Below are 19,836 nucleotides of genomic sequence, written 5' to 3'. Positions count from 1 at the left end.
GTGAGCACTGAGACTTAATTTGTATTCTCCAGCTGTTTTGTGGCCTGTGTTTGTCATGATTTAGATGTATTTGACCTACCTGAGCTGGGCAGATACTTCTGCTGGTTGGGCTAAAAAACCTGCATGCTCATGCTCCCTTCCAGAACCATGGAAGCAGAGTGCAATTCCTTTTTCATCTGAGTGCCCCAGGTCATGAATCAGGAAATACTCCATTCATTGAGCTCATGATTTTCTGCCCTTCATCTTTGACTGGTATCTACTGAAAGATATTAAAAGGTGGGAGAAGTTCCTGGGTGCTCTCTGAGAGGATCTCTGGCTCAGGGAGAGTTTTGCTCTGACATGCCAGCGAGTTCTGGTTGATGTGAGGAATAATCTTAAGGGGAAAGTGCTGCCTCTCAGGTTCTCATTGCTTCTCCTGCCCGTCTCAGCTTTGCTGGGTGCACACCTTTCTCCTGCTGCCTGGCCATTGAGTCACTACAGGAAGAAAACAAGATTCCTCCTGACAGTGGTATCGCTGGGATCCTTGAGTTTTGCTGCATTCTTTGTATTACAAGAGATACTTTTCATCTCTTGTCTCTCTTCCTCACTCCAGAGCTGCACACTGCACAAAGTGCCTCTTGTTTCCTTGCTGCCTGTGTTGCACTTGTTCAGACTGGTGGGGTAGCAGAGCTAAAACTGAAGATACCATGGCATGTGCATCCATTTCTTTCCTTTTCCTCACTTGGTCAGATTTTTATTACGTGTAGCTTCTAGCTTTCTCATTTAAGGCTTCTTTTCCTTCACTTTATTGTCCCGTGCAAATCTGTCCTTACATAAAACTTGGATCTTATATCCACATCTGAACAGTTTCTTTGCACTTGGAGCAGCAGTACTTCAAGTATTTGAAATTCATTTGAAGTGGAATACTTTGAACATGTTTCTGAGGAAATACAGTGGTCTGATGGTTGGGAAAAAAAAGCTCTGCCAGTGGTTTTTCAGAGTTGGGATTCATCTTGTGCTTGCCAGCTGAGGGCAAACTGAAAATGGAATGTAAGTGGAGACAGGATGTCTGGAAAGGACAGAAATATTGATAATAAATGGCAGGGGGGGGTGTTGTGTGGAAATGCCACTTGCATGAAGAGACAGTAGTCCCTGGCTTTTCTGCTTCAAAAATATTTGATTCTTGAGACATGGGTTGCTGCATCCATGCCCTGGGTGTTGCAGGCAAACCATTTCCTACTTTTTTTTCATTAATTTATTAAGCTTTGGCAAGGTTTCTATCCTCTCACTTGCTGTAGAGCAGTGAAAAAAATGGGATCATGCAATTCCTGTGGACTCTAAAGTTAAAATGACTTAGTTTGGTATTTATTAATTTATCAATCCTTAGGGAATTCTGCAATATTCTAATCTTCATAATAGCAAAATGTGGCAGACCTCACCTCATGGATGTTTAATGATTCACTGTCATTAAACATTTGAGAGGAATAATGTGCTTATTACCCAGCTCAAAAGTTTTCCCACTTTATTTACTGCTGTGCAAACATCAAAATGTAGTTTTCCGAGTCTGCATCTGCAAAGATAGTATTGGGTTTTTTTGGACTAATTGCAATGCACATTAGTAATTTCTCTCTCTGGCAGGAAAGAAACTCAGCTTTTTGGAGGCATGTCGTTCTGATACAATCTCTTCTCTTTGTTCAATGTAGGTTTGGCAGTTTTGCAGACTGCTTCCTACAAAGGATAGTTGCAGAATGTCCAAAAATGAAAATTTCTGGGCTTTAAAGAAGTAAAGGTTTGTTTTGAATCGTAATTGTTAAGGAAACATGCTTTAGTATTTGATATCTTGGAGTGAGGAAGAGAAAAAAATAGCAGCTAAATGAAGTCAAATTTAAATGCATGTCATTTGTCAAATTGTAGAAATCTTACTCACAAATACCTGCAAGTTAGTATTCAAGTCGTTCATAATTAAGTAGGAAGAAAAATGTGAATGCTTGGCTTACCTCACTCTATAAGCCTGGCTTTGTACTTTTATAAATAATAATTTTATGAAAAATAATTCCAGATTTCTTTCATATAATCTTTCCTAGGTCTGAGGAGACTCACATATTTGGATTTTAACTTAAGTGTCATGTTTTGGATGTCTGGACTCATTAATGCTTTAAATTTTGCAGTTTCAGGTGTTTATTTGCATACTATCTTATGATTAGCACAAACTTTCTGTGGGCACTTCCCCTTGAGTTCTTTCCAGGATTTAGATTGCTTGCTAGGTAATTGTGCTTAATAAGCCATTCTGGCCTCCTGATGTTACCTGGTATTGTACACTTCCATAGCTGCATATCAATAAAGGTTAGAAATCCCAGCAACCACTTTTTATTTAAAAGAAAACTGACCAGGCTCTTTTTGTTAAGCTCCCTCACACAGTTCTAAATCCTTAACCCTGTCTATTTACTTATTCCATGCTGCCAGTGGCTCTCCAGGCTGCACAGCCTCTCCTCTCTTTCTGTGCAGAAGAGGAATCCAAAGAAACAGAATCCACAGATACTGGGATTTTTTTTTAAGTACGAAAGATGAGGGGAAACTAAAAATGTCCTAATCAGATCTCTTGGTTTTGGTTTGGGTTTTTTTTTTTTCTGCTTCCAAAGAGAAACGCAGGCTGAACTTCATCCTTCATAAGCAGTGTGATGATAACCCCGACAGCTCATCACAGCATTTCATGCACCAGTGCTGAGATGCTGTTTTGTTTAACTTGGGCTCTATGTCAGGAGGGCTTCAAGAAGAATTTTTGTGAAAAGGGTGGTCAGGCATCAGAAGGGCCTGCCCAGGGAGGTGGTGGAGATCTGGAGATGCTTAAGAAAAGCCTGGATGTGGCACTTAGTTGACAAGGTGATGGTTGGTCAAAGGTTGGACTCAATGATCTTGGAGATCTTTTCAAATGTTAATGATTCTGTGTTCTTCAGTACCAGTGTCTGGCATCCCAGGCATCTCATAAGTTCAGGAAAAATGGTGAAGGAGGAATGATGATAAAATTCCTTCTGGAGGGATGAGCGTACTTCCAGAAGGTCTCAACTACATTGCCCATCTTCTGTGTGCTTTGCAGGAGCTCTTTAAAGCAGAACTGTGCTTGCCTTGGCCTCTCTGAAAGGCAGCAGAACCCCCAAACAGAAGATGCATCCTGCCCAAGGTGTGGAGATGAGTAGAGTAAGCTCAACCAGCCCAAAACGCAGTTGGGTCGCACCTGCTGATCCATTGTGTTTTGGTAGGTGCTCTGCAGAAGTTGGTTAAGGGACAGTGTGAAGGAGGATAAAGAGATGTAACCAGTAATTTGGTGGAGTTTCACTTCCATGTGCATGTCTGAGGTGACTCTGGCGAGTGAGCCATGAAGACTTCACTGAGGAAAATGAGTGAGAAATAAACAAGAAGGGCAGAGATCAGTGTGGAAGGACTTCCTGAGTGAAAATAAGTAGATCAGGTGAAGAAAGGGGAGGGCTGCTTTGTCCTGCCTGCATTTGGCAAGTCTGCTGACAGCAGAAATCTGTCCTGGCATCATTTTGCAGGGCAAATGGACACCATGGGGTTGCTGAGGGTGCAGTGAGGAGGAAAATGTAGCCACTAGGAGTTGAGATGAAAGCCTGTGACTGCGTGGCCAGCAGCGAAAGGCTGTATCTCAGAAAGTGCAAAATACAGATGCTGCCTGACAATAGAGAGGGAAACCCATACATGGAAAGTTGTTCCGGTTTAAAAATTGTTGCAACGGAGAAAGAAGGACAGAGCAGGAAAATGAAAACTTTTTCCCCGCTTGCTGTATTGAATTTGACCTAACATCCATTTTCATTGGCATTGCTGGCTGTGACTTCTGTTAATTGCTGTCAGTTTTTTGGCAGAGAATAATGTTTTCCCTGAAGAGCTCTTTGCTGGATCTTTCTATGAATGCAATACATGATCTTTATAAGACTTCCGAGGGGAAGTGTATTTATTATGATGTTCATCTCTGCACTTCTCGCTCTTCCCAGGGAGTTTCGGAGTTTAGGTGAGTTTTAGCCAAACTTATAGAGAAAAGTGGTTTAAAAAGTATGAAGTTCGTAACAGTTTCTCTAAAATTACCAGCTGAATAGAGAACCTAAGTATGCCCACCTCCTGAAGTGGAATTTGGATCCACATCTATTCTGTGCAGTGTGGCCAGTTGGCCAAAGTGTTGTAGGCTTACCTTGGCACTGCCATGGAACTATGGGAATTCAAACTGAAAACTCTGGGAATTTCAAACTGAAAGAGGGGGAAATTAGGTTAGATATATGGAAGAAATGGTTCCCTGTGAGGGTGGTGAAGCCCTGGTTGCCCTGGTTGCCCAGAGAAGCTGTGGCTGCCCCATCCCTGGCACTGTCCAAGGCCAGGCTGGATGGGACTTTGAGCAACTGGGGATAGTGGAAGGTGTCCCTGCCCCTGGCAGGGGGTTGGAATGAGATGAACTTCAAGGTTCCTTCCAACCCAACCCATTCCATGGTTCCATGAATTACGTAATGCACTTCTAGTATTTCAGCCTATAAGCTATTGCTCTGTTATGATTACTTCAGATTTTGTTCTAATAAAATTAGCCAAGCTCACAATTATCAAGAGAGGGGAAATACTTAAGTGATCCAGCTGAGTCCTATAAATAGAGAATAGGAGAAGCGAAGAAGTTCTTTTGCGCCTGGGGAAATATGGAAGTAAGCACAGCCAGGTGTAAATTTTAGAAAGTGGTGGGTTCCCTCCTCTCATTTGTCTTGCTTAACTATTCAAAGACTCCTCCTAGTAATATGTTCTGTTCTGTCTTGCAGACTTTTCTAGGTTGCCAGAAACTTGAAATTTCTTAGGTAATGTTTAATGAATAATGTATCTGCTCACTGAGTAAAACTTTGAGACTATAATTTTTTGGAACAGTTATGTTGATTAAGTTGAAAGAGCCTCACCTTGTTTCTGTTTCAAAAATTGCATTTCGTTACAGTGAGATTTTGATAGTCATGTCATACCATGGCTTTAAACCGCGTGCTTAACTGACTTTTAAAACTTCTCTTAATTCAAATTTAAATAGATTTCAGTTACAGGATGTATTTTATTTCCTGCATCCTTCAGTGCAAACTCGGAAGGGGAGGAATGGGCTCATTTGTATGCAAGGTTCACCACAGTATAGAGGAAGAAGGTGGTGTGTTTTGGTCCATATCTTGAAATGTGGGAAGTGTAATAAGTTTTTTGTATGTTTGTGGTTTTTTATGTTTCTGAAATTTGCCCTCAGCTCACATTTGAGGTGCAGGGAACACCTCTCTGACAGCTGAGACTCAGGGTGGCTGTAGTCAAATGACAAAGTAAATGCTGCAAATGCTGGACTGAAGTATAAAGAACAGATTCAGTCCTTCAAAACCAAGAGTTAAAGCAGGTCTTGCCAAAAGGCAGCAGATGAGCTCATTGCCTCATTAGTGTAAATATTGGCAATTACACACTAATGTCTTCAGTCCCTCAGCTGGGTGTGAGTGTTTGTGGACAAGCTGTGAGAGGAGAGGGGAAAAGTTGAGTGGGTGGAGCTGTGTCTTCCTTGGAACCAGTTTGGAAAATGACCTGTTTTGTCTCCTTTGAAGCCAGGGCATTTTGAGGTCTAAGGTGACTTTGAAGTAAGGTGCTTTTGTATAAATATTTCCTCTGCAATGAACTAGCTTGCTTATTTCTCTGCTCTTTTTCTTCACTCCCACACACTACTTAGACCATATTAGAGATGTATAGATGTGACTTCCACCTAATGCTGCTGTTTATTAATAAAGTGGTATGTAATAAAGCTGTTTTCTCAAATGCACTATATATATGCTACTAATGAGGAACAAATACTTACACAGCTTTGGAAAACATTACAGTGCAGTAAATGTCTGCCTGTTGACTGAGATGATGAATCAGGAGATGTTTATTTAATGCACATGTCTTTTTTTGAGCTGTTTGTCACTGCATTTATATGCAGTGCAGGCTCATTGGCTAATGTATCTGGAAAAGGATATTCCTCTGCCACAGAATAACTCAAACCCAGCTGCTGTCTGAACCTCTGCTGTGCTGCCACCAGCTATCCTGCTGGAGCCAGTCCAGAGCAGGGACACCAAGGGGAGCAGAGGGATGGAGCAGCTCTGCTGGGAGGAAAGGCTGAGGGAACTGGGATTGTTCAGCCTGGAGAAGGGAAGGCTTTGGGGTGACCTCATTGTGGCCTTGCAGTGCCTGAAGGGAGCCCACAGGAAAGAGCCCACTCTTGGCAAGGGCCTGGAGTGACAGGACAAGGGGGAATGGCTTCACACTGACAGAGAGCAGGTTTAGATTGGATATGAGGAAGAAATTCTTCCCTGTGAGGCCCTGGTTGCCCAGAGAAGCTGTGGCTGCCCCATCCCTGGCAGTGTCCAAGGCCAGGCTGGACGGGGCTTGGAGCACCTGGGGTAGTGGAAGGTGTCCCTGCCCATGGCAGGGGGTTGGAAGTGGATGGGCTTTAAGGTCTCTTCCAACCCACACCATTGTGTAATTCTATGATCCAGCCCTTCCTAGAACAGTGGTGGCCAGTGAGGCTTTCTAGGATCAATCCTGCCTCTCTAGGATTGTGATGTTTCAAACTGACAATTTGGTTTGTTAGTAGCTAAACTACAGAATGAGGAAAAGGAGTGCTTCATATAAAATGAAGGTGGTACTTCAGTCCTAATCCTGAAACAGATTCAGGGTTGGGATTTAGTGAGTAAGCCTGCTTGAATTGAATTCACACTTGTATCATAGTAAATCCTGTCTCAAGAGCTGAAAGAAGTGCTGCATCAGGTATTGTTTTGATTTGCTGGTACATATCCTAAATATAATGCTCTTAAGTTTCAAATTTTTAAATTTCTGCTTTAGAAACACTCTGACAGAAATCTAGTAGAAACAAGGATCCTTGAAACTCTGACTTGAGTGCTGTCAACATTTCCAAAACACCCTTGGGTTTTTGTACCACAAGTCCATGTGGAGTTCAAATGCTTTTTATATCTGATCTTAGGGAAAGGAGAGTATTAATTTCAGAGTTGTTAGTCCTGTTAAATTAATTCAAGTACAAGAGCACAAAACCTACTGTTAAAAATGCAAGGTTATGCTCTCAGCTGTGACCAAATACAAAGGATCTTTAGTAAGCCATCTGTTTTCTTGGCTCATCTGCTGGCTTTTCCTTTCCAACATTTTGTGGGGATTTGAAAATGTTTTGCAGCACAGTTGGGTCAAACCTTGTGGCTCCAAACTTAGGATACAAAGTGTTACAGACACTTAAAGGAGCACTATCACTCCAGCCATCTATCTGTGTTCATGACAGCTGGTTGGAACTCATCTTTATGAAGGCCATGAGCATCTCAGTCACAGTTTGTGATCCTGGAGGTTTGTAGCTATGTCATCATTTGTATCCCAAGTTGGATGAATGTTTTGTGCTGCAGTTAAATCATTATTAAGTGGTGTCTGGTTTCTTCATATTGTCACGTGTGATTTAGATTAAAACACTGTGCAGGAAGATGTCCTGAAGACTTAACATGCTTGCTGAAGTTAGAGATCAGTCTTAGAATTAAAATACTGAAGTCAAAAATACAGTTTTCAAGATGGAAGAATTATTTCAGGTAATAACTCAATAGTCGCCATTAACAAAGTGTATATATTTGCAAGAGCTGACAAGAAGTGTGGATGAATGCTTTACCTCCTCCTATCACTCCTCCATCCCCAAAAGAAAACAAGTTAATTCCTTCTAGCTAATTCTCACCAATACAAAGAGAAGAGACAATTTGTTTTTTCTGTGCCGTAAAGATTGCAGTTCAAGGAGAGATTGTAGCTCAGGGAGAGGTTGGGAATGTTCTGTAATTAGGCAAAATACCAGTTGTAGCATTCCCTGCTTCAGAACAATGTGTCTTTCCCTCATTTTTTTCCCACCAAATTGTTAGCTGTATTGCATCAGGAGAAATTGCAGTGCAAGCAGCAGTTCCTGTTCTCGGCAGCTGAGGGTTCCTGGATGGAACTCAACTGGTAATTTGTCTGGGAAACTGCGACTTGGGGAATTTTGGGTTATCCAGAGGCACGATTTCGTGCAGCCATTGTTGCCAGAAACAACTGCCTGCACTTCAGTGCTTGTACAAACTCCTGTGTTGGTGCTATGCTGTCCTCTCACAGGTGAGGGGGATGTGTTGTGTGTTGGTATCACTTGTGGCATCAGGATTTTGGCCTCTTTGACACAGATGTCAGACCATCTTTTGGCCAGTCTCATGGAAGAAAATTCTTCGGTCTTAAACTCTCTCTCAAGCTTGTTCTCAACACTGTCATCTTCATGGTTGTGGGACCTCTGGTTTATTTGTTTCAAGCAGTGCTTATTATCTCAGAGCATTCTTCTGGAATAGCAAAAGAATAACCTCCACAAGGGTTAGTCCCACAAAAAAAAATTGGATGCTCTGTGAAAACACTTTTCAAAGAAAGTCATAGGTTGATTTTAAATCCACAGACTGTTCTTTTCTGATAAAGGATAAAAGTTTTGCCTGCAGAAGACTTCCACTTGATATTTTTGACTTGAACTTGCCATGAAATATTTTTGCCCATTTACTGATGGGAGGCTGCATATCTTGTAGGATATTTCTTCTTCATCAGTCTAAGGGAGGAGGCTTTTTGGTAAATACTAAGGAGCTTATTTCCAGTAGCCAATTCTGTCTTTGCAGTTACCTTCATCAGGAAAATGTTACTTGGCTCCATACCAGGATTCTTCTGGTAGGGAAGACCTTCCAAATGCATCCATGTTCATGCTCTTCTGAATGAATGGTTTGTAAGCTCTTTCTGGGTAGCTGGACTGGCTTATTTGTGCTCCTTTGTTTGGTATTTTCCAATCAAGCCTTACTAGCACTGACTAATTATTCTTATTAATGGCTTACAGCATGGGTGGAACAAGCTGACTGTTTGTCCAGGGCCTTACCTGGTATCATAATAGGGAAAAACAAGGAGCACAACTGGGCCATAGTGCACTGGGAATGAAAACTAAAGGGTAAATGCCAAACTGCAAATGATGCCTGGTTATTGCTAATTACAAATGAAAGCATCCTAACTTTAAAGTGTACTAAACAACATGCTGGTGACTTGTTGGGGCTACAGAAAGTCACTGAACTTGTTGGTCAAAATTCTGCTGCAGCAAGATTTTAGCCCTGATTTGAGGTGCATGATGCTTTCAGGCAGTGTGAACTAAAAATTAGAAATGAGGTGAAATCATCATCTTGATTTTAGCTCTTGGGTTTCCTCGAGACTTTACACTTATGGCAAGATGTTCTGCAAACATCTGTGTGGAATATAATTTTTTTTTCTTAAATGCTAGAAAAGTACTTTGCATTTAGTCTGATCTGCTTGTCTTTTGTGAAGCTTCAGCCTTTTTTATATCTTGTAAATAAGATGTGGAGAGGTAGCTAAATAGTAGCACATATATATATGTATATATGCATGCTATATATATATTTGTGTGTGCATATATGTACATATATATATGCTGGATTTTTTTTTACGCTTAAAAACTGAACAAATATCTGAAAGAGTAAGATACCATCAGCCAATTAGGATAAAAGACGAATTTAGGGAAAATGCTTAATGCATGGTAAACAAGGTAATTGAGGAGGCTTCAGGCAAGGTAATGGAGAAGTGGGGGAAGGAAGTAGCTGTGGAATGCCAGATTTCCACTGCTTGGTCCAAGCAGAACTACGTGTGGCTATGGAGCTGATGGCTGACAAACTGGGGAAAAGCTGTGATCACAGGCATGCTTTGGCTTGTGTGCCTCTCAGTAAATTAGTTTTGCATTCCTATTCCCAGTCATTGCTGAAATAAGTTATGCATAAGGTGAACTGTTTTTGAACTTATGGGATTAAGAAACCTCAAGTGAGATTTTTTTTTTTTTTGCTCCAACCCTTCCATTGGCTTCAGAAAGAAATTTGCACAGTATTAGAGGTAAGGATTATTTTGCCTATTCGAACATAAAAGCACAATGTTCATTCTGGACACAGATTTCAGGTCAAAAAGTATATTTGGGGCTGTCAGATGACCCTCAGTGGGGAGGCAAATCAGCTTTTACTGGTGTGAAACTTAACTAACAGCAAATAAAGAACTGAATACCTATGAAGGAAAAACCAAAGGCTAATAAAAAGGTGCTACAGAGTTATATTTGGGAAGCAGACATAAGCACATGGCCAGAAGATTTTCTGGTTTTCAGACCTCTCTGTGAACTTCTACTGCACAATCCTAGAAACCAAACTAATCTTAGACTTTTTTTTTTTTTTAATTTACTACAGATGAGCTTTGCTTAGAAACTCTGACACGGTGATTTCAGCACAGAGATCTTACATTTCTGATGTGAGTGTGTGTTCTTAGTGGCAGATCCCCAAAGGAATCCTGTGAGTACTTGTGGGGCGCATGGAATCACAGAATCCATGGAGGAAAAGGACCTACAAGATCATTGAGTCCAACCTGTGATTGGTCCCCACCTTGTCAACTAAACCAGAGCACTGAGTGCCACATCCAGTTGTTCCTTGAACACCTCCAGGGATGGGGACTCCACCTGGGCAGCCCTTTAATTAACACACTCCTTTAATTCAGCCCTGCCTGTTGGTCTGAGGGACGCGTGGACTGCAAATTCTTTATCTTATTTAGTCTATTGAAACTGTTTGTCGTGTAAGAAATGAATGGGAATGTTTCCCCTGAGCTTGAACTGTTTCAAAGGCACTTTGTTCAGATCATTTGCAGCTTTGGTGGATGCTTTTCTTCAAACTTGAAGTGTCAGCAAATATTTCCGTATTATATGATGCCTCTCTTCAGTATTTTCTTTTTTTAAAGGTGGACTGTAGGAAAACAAATGACCAAACCTGATCTGCGTTGAGCACAAGACTGTACATTGTGTGCTGACAGGGGGAAAAAAGGCATTTGCTGGCTTGCTAAATTGAGATAATACTTTGGATGTTGACAGACAGAAAAACAATTAAGAGCTGTCGGATGCTTTGCTGACGTGTGCATTGTCACATGGAGAGATGCCTTGGTCTGTGCCAGGAAATCTGAACTGTTCAACCCTCAGCAAGTTATTAAGTTAATTAATGAAGTTCCTTACAGCTGGGCTTGGAATGTGAGGTCTGTTTATTTGTGAAGACAACTGGTCCAAGAATAAATAGCAGAGGTCACTGATGGGGCCTGTGAGGTGTTTTCTCAGTCACTGCAGTGTTACAGGCTGGTAAAAGATTTTCTTCTGCTTAGTTACTGGTGCATTAAAATGGTGTTAACCTGACTGAAGTGTTTGTGTTTGTACACAGTTAATGCTTGTGCAGATAGAAGTTTTCTTTGAATTACCTAGCTTTATGTGGGAAAATGTTTATGAAAACCTCTTTGGATTTTCAGGATCTTGTTCATGTCTCAGAAGACTATTTCTGTATACATTGATAGTCTTAAAAGCGATCACTTTTCTATTGAGTGTGCAAGTCTGTTTGAGATCTGGTTTTACTTACAAATTTTATATACTTTTATAAATTTTATACTTCTGAGCAGGTAGGTTTGGGCAGGGCTTTTGGGGGTGTGTGCTGGCCTGACTTTACTGCTTGGTGCTTCTCTGCTAAAGCTTGTCCTGTCAGTGTGGTGGGACCTGTGTGGCTCTAACAGGCTCTGAGGTTGTTGCTGCCCCTGCCTGTCAGGTGAGGATCTTCCAGGTGTCCTCTGCATCATGTGTCAGCTGCTGGATGAACTGTTTGGTTGTAGATGGAAAGTCACTTTTCCCCTCTAGCTTGGGGGTTGCACTGGTGCATAGATGGCAGGGAGATGTTCACTTCCCCAGGAGAAAGCAGCTCTGGTGAGACTGTAAATGTGAACAGCACTAAGTACTTGCATAGTGTTCTCTGCACCATTTCTGCCTCCATGTGCAGTTCTGTTCAATCCATCAGCATCATCAGGTTCCATGTTTCTTGTGTAACCCTACCCTGCCTGTCTTCACTAAAGTCCCCTAAATAATTTTCAGATTTCTTTTATTCCATCCTTGTGTTATCCATTTTCCTGGTACTTAATTCTTCAAAAATATTGTCTTTGGTTTTATCACTTTATCCACATGGTATTATCTGAGTACGAGCTTCTTGTATCGTATTATCACAGTTTATTTTCCCCCTCTCTGCTTAAGCAGCCCAGCTGTCTCATTAGGTTTTCTTTATTTGATTTTGGGCTTTTGTTGTTGGTTGGTTTGTAGGTGGGTTTTGGGTGTTTGCTTTCTTGTTAGTTTCTGGGGTTTTTTAAGACTTAATCATCATTATTGGTGGTTTGGTTTTTGTTTCATTTTTGAGGGAAGGTGCTATCTTTTGAAGACAACAATATGTGGTGGGTTTACTTTGAAATTTTTTTGTTTAGTATCATTGCAGTGCCTATGGAAAAACCTAGGAAAAGACATTAGACAACGTCTGTTTCCTCACAGAACCAGCATAGTGCTGGCAGGGGTTAAAGCACCCCTACAACACTTTCCCTGATGCATCTCCTTGTTTTAGAGGGAGAGAGAAGCAATCTGTCTACTTGCTTTGCTTTCTGGGTTCTGGTACAAGATGCACAGGTTTGTTGGGAATAGGAACCTTCAGCTGCTTCTGCAGGAAGACAAAAGTTGGACTCTCATGGATGGCTGTAATTAAAAATGTTTCCCCCTTGTTTTTCTACAGCCCCACCTGCTAGAAATTACTGAACAAACACCAAAAGCATCCCTAACCAGTCCCTGGAGACATCCAGGCAGCATATAAAGGAATAGGGGCACCTGTTACTGGAAACTGTTGAGTTTATTCTGGAGTTGTTTATTTAGTGCTATTTCTCTGAGTGCTCTTTTTGTAGCAACTTGTAAAATTTTAGGAAATACCCAGTTTCATTACAGTTTGTCTGCAGAAGAGGTAGACATTGTTAAAGCATGGGATCCTAGAATGGAATCATAGAATTAATGAGGTTGGACAAGATCTTCAAAATCATTGAGCCCAACCTTTGGCCAACCTCCACCTTGTCACCCATCCCAGAGCACTGAGTGCCATGTCCAGGCCTTCCTTGGACACCTCCAGGGATGGGGGCTCCAAACCTCCCTGGGCAGCCCCTGCCAAGGCCTGACCACCTTTTCCATGAAGAAATTCTTCCTGATGTCCAACCTGACCTTCCCCTGGCACAACTCCAGGCCGTTCCCTCTCCTCCTGTCCCTTGTTCCCTGGGAGCAGGGCCTGAGTTCCCCTGGCTGCCCCCTCCTGTCAGGGAGTTGGGCAGAGCCAGAAGGTCCCGTCTGAGCCTCCTTTTCTCCTGGCTGAGCCCCTTTCCCAGCTCCCTCAGCTGCTCCTCATCAGACTTGTGCTGCAGCCCCTTCCCCAGCTCCATTCCCTTCCTTGGACATGCTCCAGCCCTTCCATGTCCTTCTTCTAGGGACAGGCCCAGAACTGGACACAGGATTTGAGGTGTGGCCCTACCAGTGCCCACAAGAGGGGGACAGTCATTGCCCTGGCCCTGCTGGCCACACCATAGCTGACCCAGGCCAGGTGCCATTGGCCTTCTTGCCCACCTGGGCACAGCTGGGCTCATGTTCAGCTGCTGTTGACCAGCACCCCCTGGTCCTTTTCTGCTGGGCACTTTCCAGCCACTCTGTCCCCAAAATGTGTGGATGTTTGGTTCCTGTTGTTGTTTTTAAAGAAAGGAGGCTGTGTTGGCTCTCCTACCTGATAGATGTCAAGGTGAAATAGTCAGCTTTTCAAATTGGTGGTTCCTTGCTCTAAACACCAGGATTTTTCTCTGTTCCAGCTGCTGCAGGAAGTCAGCTGCGTTGTCTCTGGTGCAGCTGCAAGAATGACTTGACTGATTTGCATTCATGGCTCTTGGATGATCTGGTGAACCATGGAGCTCAAAGTATGGGTCGATGGAGTGCAGAGAATTGTGTGTGGGGTCACCGAAGTCACAACATGCCAGGAAGTCGTAATAGCCCTTGCTCAGGCTATTGGTGAGTACTGCCGGGTGGCAAGTGGGGTGAAGCTTTTTTTGTGAAGCTAAACCCAGGGGAGGTGGGGGAGCACTGGGTACCAGCAGAGCAGAGAATGCAATGCACAATGGGATAATCTTGCAGTGTAAACTTGTAGCCTTGGATTTTTCACCTGCCAGAGAGAGATTGAAAAGACAGAAAAGAAACATTTTTGAAATCTATAAACTTTCCTTCAATAAAAATTTACTTTCTAAGTAATAATAATTATGTTGGTTGTAAATACAGCCTGGACTAAGGAAGGTGCTAAACTGTCAATATTCTAGGTACCAAAGAAAATATAAAAGCAGTGCAATAGAATTGGTTGGCTTTCACATCCTAATGATGTTCATTGAAATGATACCCATTTTAAGTATCTTTAGCTATATTGGGAATAGTATAGATCAATGACATAGATCCTTCAGGGTCTCCTCTTGCTCTGGCATGCCACATAACTCACTGCTCATGAAAGGGTAACCTGGAAGTCTACACTGTTAGCCCTTTGCTGAACAGTTTAGAAGAAAAAATTAAATCTTTGAGGCTCCACCACAGGAAAGTCTTGTCAGATCTTTCTCAGTGATTAAGGGCATCCTGAATAAGCCTCAGCCTCATCCCTTCAGTATTTACTATGCTGATAATGTTATAATTGGATTTACATACTATTTAAATTTAGGCATTAAAACCTATGTTTTAACTAAAATGAATAGTTTAAAGGTGAGCTTCTGCATTTTTCAGTATGCCAGCAGTTTTACAAGATTGTATTATTGAAAATAATAATTTTCTAATAAAAAACAAGTTAGGCCTATGAATGTCAGCAAGGTATTCTACCTGTAAGCACAAAGACAATTTCTCTGAAATTGTGATGTTTATTTATTTAAGTGTTAAACTTCTAAACATCATTTCCATCTACTTTTATCTGATGGAGTGGAAGACTGGCACTTTTTTATTTTATAGTTTAAGAGGATTGAACAAAATGCTAGCATGTGCTTATCTATATGCATCAAATACCTTCTAAAGCTTCATTTAAAAATTGTAGAAAGTCAGTTTGTCTCTCAAATCTTGTAGTTGATGTTAAACTGTTAAATGTTTTTTTACTGGTTGTGTTAGTTGCAGCTTTTTGTTTAATGGTAATTGGATCATGAATTCCTTCCACGTCTTGTTTTCTACCTGCAGGTTTTTTGAGAAACAATTCTGCTAGTATGATCATTTTCTAGTCATGATTAAGTGATACATGTTTAGAAATAATAAAGTGGTTGTGATACTTTAGTTCTTCACTTTGCTTTCAATATCTTTCATTCTGTTTCCTTTGCCTTCTCCCACAGAAATGTCGGACTCCCAGTTCTAGACAGTAATTTAATGTTCTCCTGTGTAATTTCTCGCTGGGTTTTTTTCTGTATCCTCAGTTATTAGCCTGAACTCTGTAAAGACTCTGTCAGCCTTGGAGACACACACAGGTTTTGTCAGCTCTGCAGACTTCCTTTTCTGTAACACGTCACCAGTTCATCTGGGACAGGCAACTCTGCTTCCATGCTGAGATAAATTTCATCTGCAACCAGAGCCAAATCAAGATAATCCTTTGGAAATTCCTTCCCAAGGCAAATACCCTCTCTAGAAAAAAACCCAGAACAATTCCTCTCTTGCTGGGGCAGCTAGGACAGTATCAAGCACCATATAAATTACACCTGTGTGTCTTTCCCAGCCCTCCAGTCAGGCCATTCATGAGGACAGAACCATCTGTCTGCCCCTGCTATTTGGCTGTAGGTCCCAGCTTAGCAGGAGTAATTGTCACTCGAATTTGAATGGGAACCTATGAAAATTGATCCCTGTAGCTCTCACCTGCCATTTGGTGGTGGAAAGTAGCCAGTCTTAGTTGGCTTCCCATTTGCTTGGCTCTGATGGGATTTTCCACTTTGCAGTCTGGCTGCTTCAGCAGTCACATAACTTGGCTGCACTCAGGATTATTTTGTCTGTCTGTAAAGTTTGTGAGATGCTCCTTTTGTTTTATTGTGCCTTACAGTTTATTACTAGGTCCTTGACTTAAAGCATACAACACACACAACACAGTCTTCTTCACTGAGCCTGAAATGTGAACTGCAAGAAGTATATTATTTTCTTGAAGTGCAGTGTCTGGAATATTTGCAAACTGGCTTATTTTACAGCCATATGCACTGAGGAAAGCACAAGCCAAAGATACCTGGTTTAAAACATCCATAGTTAAGAAGCTTCTTATGGGCAAATGAAGCTATCTCTATTCTAGACATGTGAAAAATAAAGCTTTATCCTGTATTTCAAAAATAGGAAAATCAAAATTATTATAGAGCTGTGGTTTAGAAGGCACCTTTGGGCAGTATCCAGTCCAACTCTGCTGCACAAAGCAGGGCCAGGCAGAGCAGGTTGCTCAGGACCAGGGGCGGTTGGGTTCTGAATGTGCACAAGTGTGGAGACCCCACTGTAGCAGTGTTCACTCACCCTGGCAGTCAGAGTGTGTTGTCTGTAAATGGAATTTCTTGTATTTCAAAAAGTGCCTTTTGCTGCCAGTTGATCAAATGCAGGGCCCTGTCTCCTGATCTCCTGCTGTGATAAAAACAACAAAAAGGTTTCCATGTATGCACTTTCCAACTCTTCCCCCATGTCATGGAAATTCAATAACAACTTCAGGATACAAAAGTTTCTTGGGTTATTTTTGTTTTCTTTTTTTATGTCCCTAGGGCTATTTTAGCATTAAAAAATCAAGTTATACTAGGCTATCAGCCTTTGTGAGAGGTTCTGTCCCATATCCAGTGTCTAATCCTTTGGCCGTGGCATTCTGTCGCTTAACTTGCCTGGTTAATGCTCCTTGATTCCTTAGAAATTGGAGCTCTTTCAGGAAAAAAGTCTCTCTCTGGGGCTGTACTCCTGATGAGTAACATTTGTGTTACCTGTTCTTGCACTGTGAGCTCCTTCCCCTTCCCCTGCTGTCCATCTCTTGATCACTGCAGAATAGGAAACTACTCTACCCAAAGTAAAATTCCAGGGTTTTTTGGTTGGTTGTGGTTTTTTGTTGGTTTTTTTTTTTTTTTTTTTAATTTTCTGTTTGGATTGAAGTCAAAGGGTTTGAATTCAATCTCAAACCTCCCCTCAGAACAGAAGGGAGAGTTGTCTCCTTCGGTGTCCCAACAAAGCTTATTTTAAAAAATGTGTATGTTTTCAATTTATTGAATGCAAGAGAGAGTAATATCAATTGAATATAGCTTTGGATACTAAAATTGTCTGTATCTGTTACTTAGAAGGAGTTGGAATTACCTTAGCTGGAGGGCAGATCGCTGGAATTCTGTTCAAGGCAGACATAAAACTATTCAGTTACAAGTTTCCAGAGAGTGAAATCATCTCTCACTGGGATCTTGAAGAATACTTGGTGCTACCTTTTATGAGTTTTATCTAGGTCTGCTTTATTTTCTTTTTAACTCAAGCTGTTTGCAAGTGACAAGGAAGATTTGGGGTTTTAATAAAAATAAGAGAAGTGATTGTTTCAACATGAGAAACTAAGGCCTCACCAAAACAAAAATACACCTCAGCACACAGTTTAAATAGAGAACCACGAGTCTTGTTTTAAAAATATTTTTGCCAGGAGCGATGAGCTTTTCCAAGATTCATCCTTGTCTCTTTTAAAAATGTACATTTGACAACAAATTCTCCACTAAGTTTTCTGTGCATTCTGTGAAAACCAGAATGGCTTCATATAAACATTGCTTGGTCATTTTGATTTCTCTTCATAATTTGGGCAACTGAAAAAAAGTAAAAAGAGAGTTGTTGATACTTTTAAATTTTGTGTGTGATGAGGTGGTTGATGAATCCAGCCAAAGGTCTGTTTTGAGTATGTGTGAGCACAGTTACTCCTCTCAAAAAATCATTGTAGTGCTGAGGGGAAAAGCAGGTGGTATCCTAAAAAGAAGTGAGCTAATCATTTTAGCTGCTGGTTTAGGCAAATGTAGGTTAACTATAGATATTTTTTTTTTTTTTAAATTGGCTTTTCTGGTTGTTTTCCATTCAAACACGAAAAATAAAAAATCTTCCAAAGGAATGTGGTGACAAACAGTGCAGTCACAAATACACTTGTCCTGTTCCTTCAGCAGTGCTGCTCTCCCACTTCCAGCCCCCATGAGGATTTTTACTGCATTTTTTGTGATTTCTTTTACCCCTGGAGCCTAGAACGCATCTCCTCTACTCAGAATGGCATATTTGTTTCCTAGAAAGAGAATATTTCAGTCTAGAGACATGAAGCTTGAGTTTCTTACTGAAAGAAACCTTTTGCCCTCCTCTCTGTAGTTTTCTGTGGCAAATATTAAATTGGCAGACTTGCTTTAAATAGTGCTGTGGATTTTGGTGCTTCTGGCTGGAAAATATGAGCAGTACTTCACTGAAGAAGTAGTACAGCTGTCTTTTTAAAATTAAACAAATGCAGCCATCAGTGTTTTTTGGGGTTGGTTTTTTTTTTTTTTTTTGTATTGCATTTGAGTATTTTTCCTCAAAGATAAATGGAGTGTATTTATTCAAGTGTCAATGCTGTCTCAAACATGTGTTAGAGCATTGTAAGTGATCATATAAACTTTCTGGTTCAGAAATCTGGTGACAGTAACCTCACTGAGAGGGATCTGGGCTGCTGGATGTCTTGCTGCGTGACCTCAGCCAAACTTCCCCATTGTTTCACCTGTTTAGGACGCAGCTCTAAAATAAGTGTGGTACTTCAGGGTGCTTGGATAAAAGGCCATTGAAAATATGAAGTGATGACTCAGAGAGCTTTGTTCTGTCAGGCTGTGATAAGCTCCTGCAGACCATTTTTTGGAGAGCAAGGATAATAGTAATGAACTAAGGCTTCAGTCCTGGTAAAGACATGGAGAGATGGCTGTGCCTGGAGAACTCAGCAGACTTTCAGGGGAGCCTGTTTATCTCTGTGGGTATTTCTTGCTAGGACTGGACTCCTCCTCTGATTCTTTATTTTCTATTGTATTTCATATCTGTGGATGCAAAGTATAGCGTGAGTTAAGAAATCTGAGTAATGCAAACTCTAACCTCTATTTTGAGGGCATTTCTTTTTCCTCTCAATCTTGGGTATTTATTGAGTTCTCAGGTAGCCAGAATGGTATTTTTTTAATATTGCTATGGATGTTAACTTAAGTGTCACATAATGAATGTAATGTCAGCTTCATATTTCAAAGTTACTGGGTTCAAATCATCTTGGGTTGATTAAAATTGCCAGGAATTACTTTTCTATCAGTGCTGTTAAAGATTCAAGAGTTAATGCTGTTGTCCCTTTGGTAAGGCAGGGCATTTTCACCCACATGTTCCACATATTAAGAGTTCTTAGAAGATTTTACCCACATGCAATTACTTTTTCTTTGCATTGCCTTGTTAAGGAAGAGAGCCTAGGGCTGGAAGGCTGTCTCTGGGAAACCAAGTGGGTCAGAAAGCTGTATCCATGTTGTGGAGAGTGTGCATTTTTCAGTGCTCTGGGCAGTCTGGGTTTGGCTTGAGCCAGGTGTTGGCAGGTCTGGCTTTACCTCCATGGAAGCCTGTGTGCAGACAGGTGACAGTGTGTTTATTCTTATTATGCACTGTGATAAGTCTGGGGTGTTCATTCAGATTCAGCTTAAGAGTGAGACTATTACACCTTCCCTTTCAGTTTAGCTTTCTTAAAACTTCTGTATTAGGTGCAGAGTTTATTTTTTTCCTTTTTTTTTCCCCCAAGACTGTCTAGAGTGCCAGCTTGCAGGGCAGGCTCTTGGCACAGCTGCTGTGCAGCAGAGGTGATGGGAGCTAGGAATGTGCCTGCCAGGGAACTTACCTGGCACTGAGTGCATCCTGGTAGTCTCAGGGAAAGA

General features: G+C 41.3%; 1 protein-coding gene across 1 annotated transcript in view; it reads left to right on the top strand.

The window, feature by feature from the left end:
• Positions 1-19,836, top strand: part of RASSF8 (Ras association domain family member 8) — a 73,426-nt gene that overhangs the window by 39,539 nt on the left and 14,051 nt on the right. Inside the window, exon 3 of the mRNA XM_048301096.1 lies at positions 13,768-13,963. Coding sequence (XP_048157053.1) covers positions 13,861-13,963 — 103 coding nt within the window. The 5' untranslated portion in view covers positions 13,768-13,860. The remainder of the gene's footprint in view (positions 1-13,767; positions 13,964-19,836) is intronic.

The sequence above is a fragment of the Corvus hawaiiensis genome, chromosome 4, assembly GCF_020740725.1.
Source record: "Corvus hawaiiensis isolate bCorHaw1 chromosome 4, bCorHaw1.pri.cur, whole genome shotgun sequence".
NCBI lineage: Eukaryota > Metazoa > Chordata > Aves > Passeriformes > Corvidae > Corvus > Corvus hawaiiensis.
Note: the sequence above shows the minus strand (reverse complement) of the source record. Positions and strands in the feature narration are given on the sequence as shown.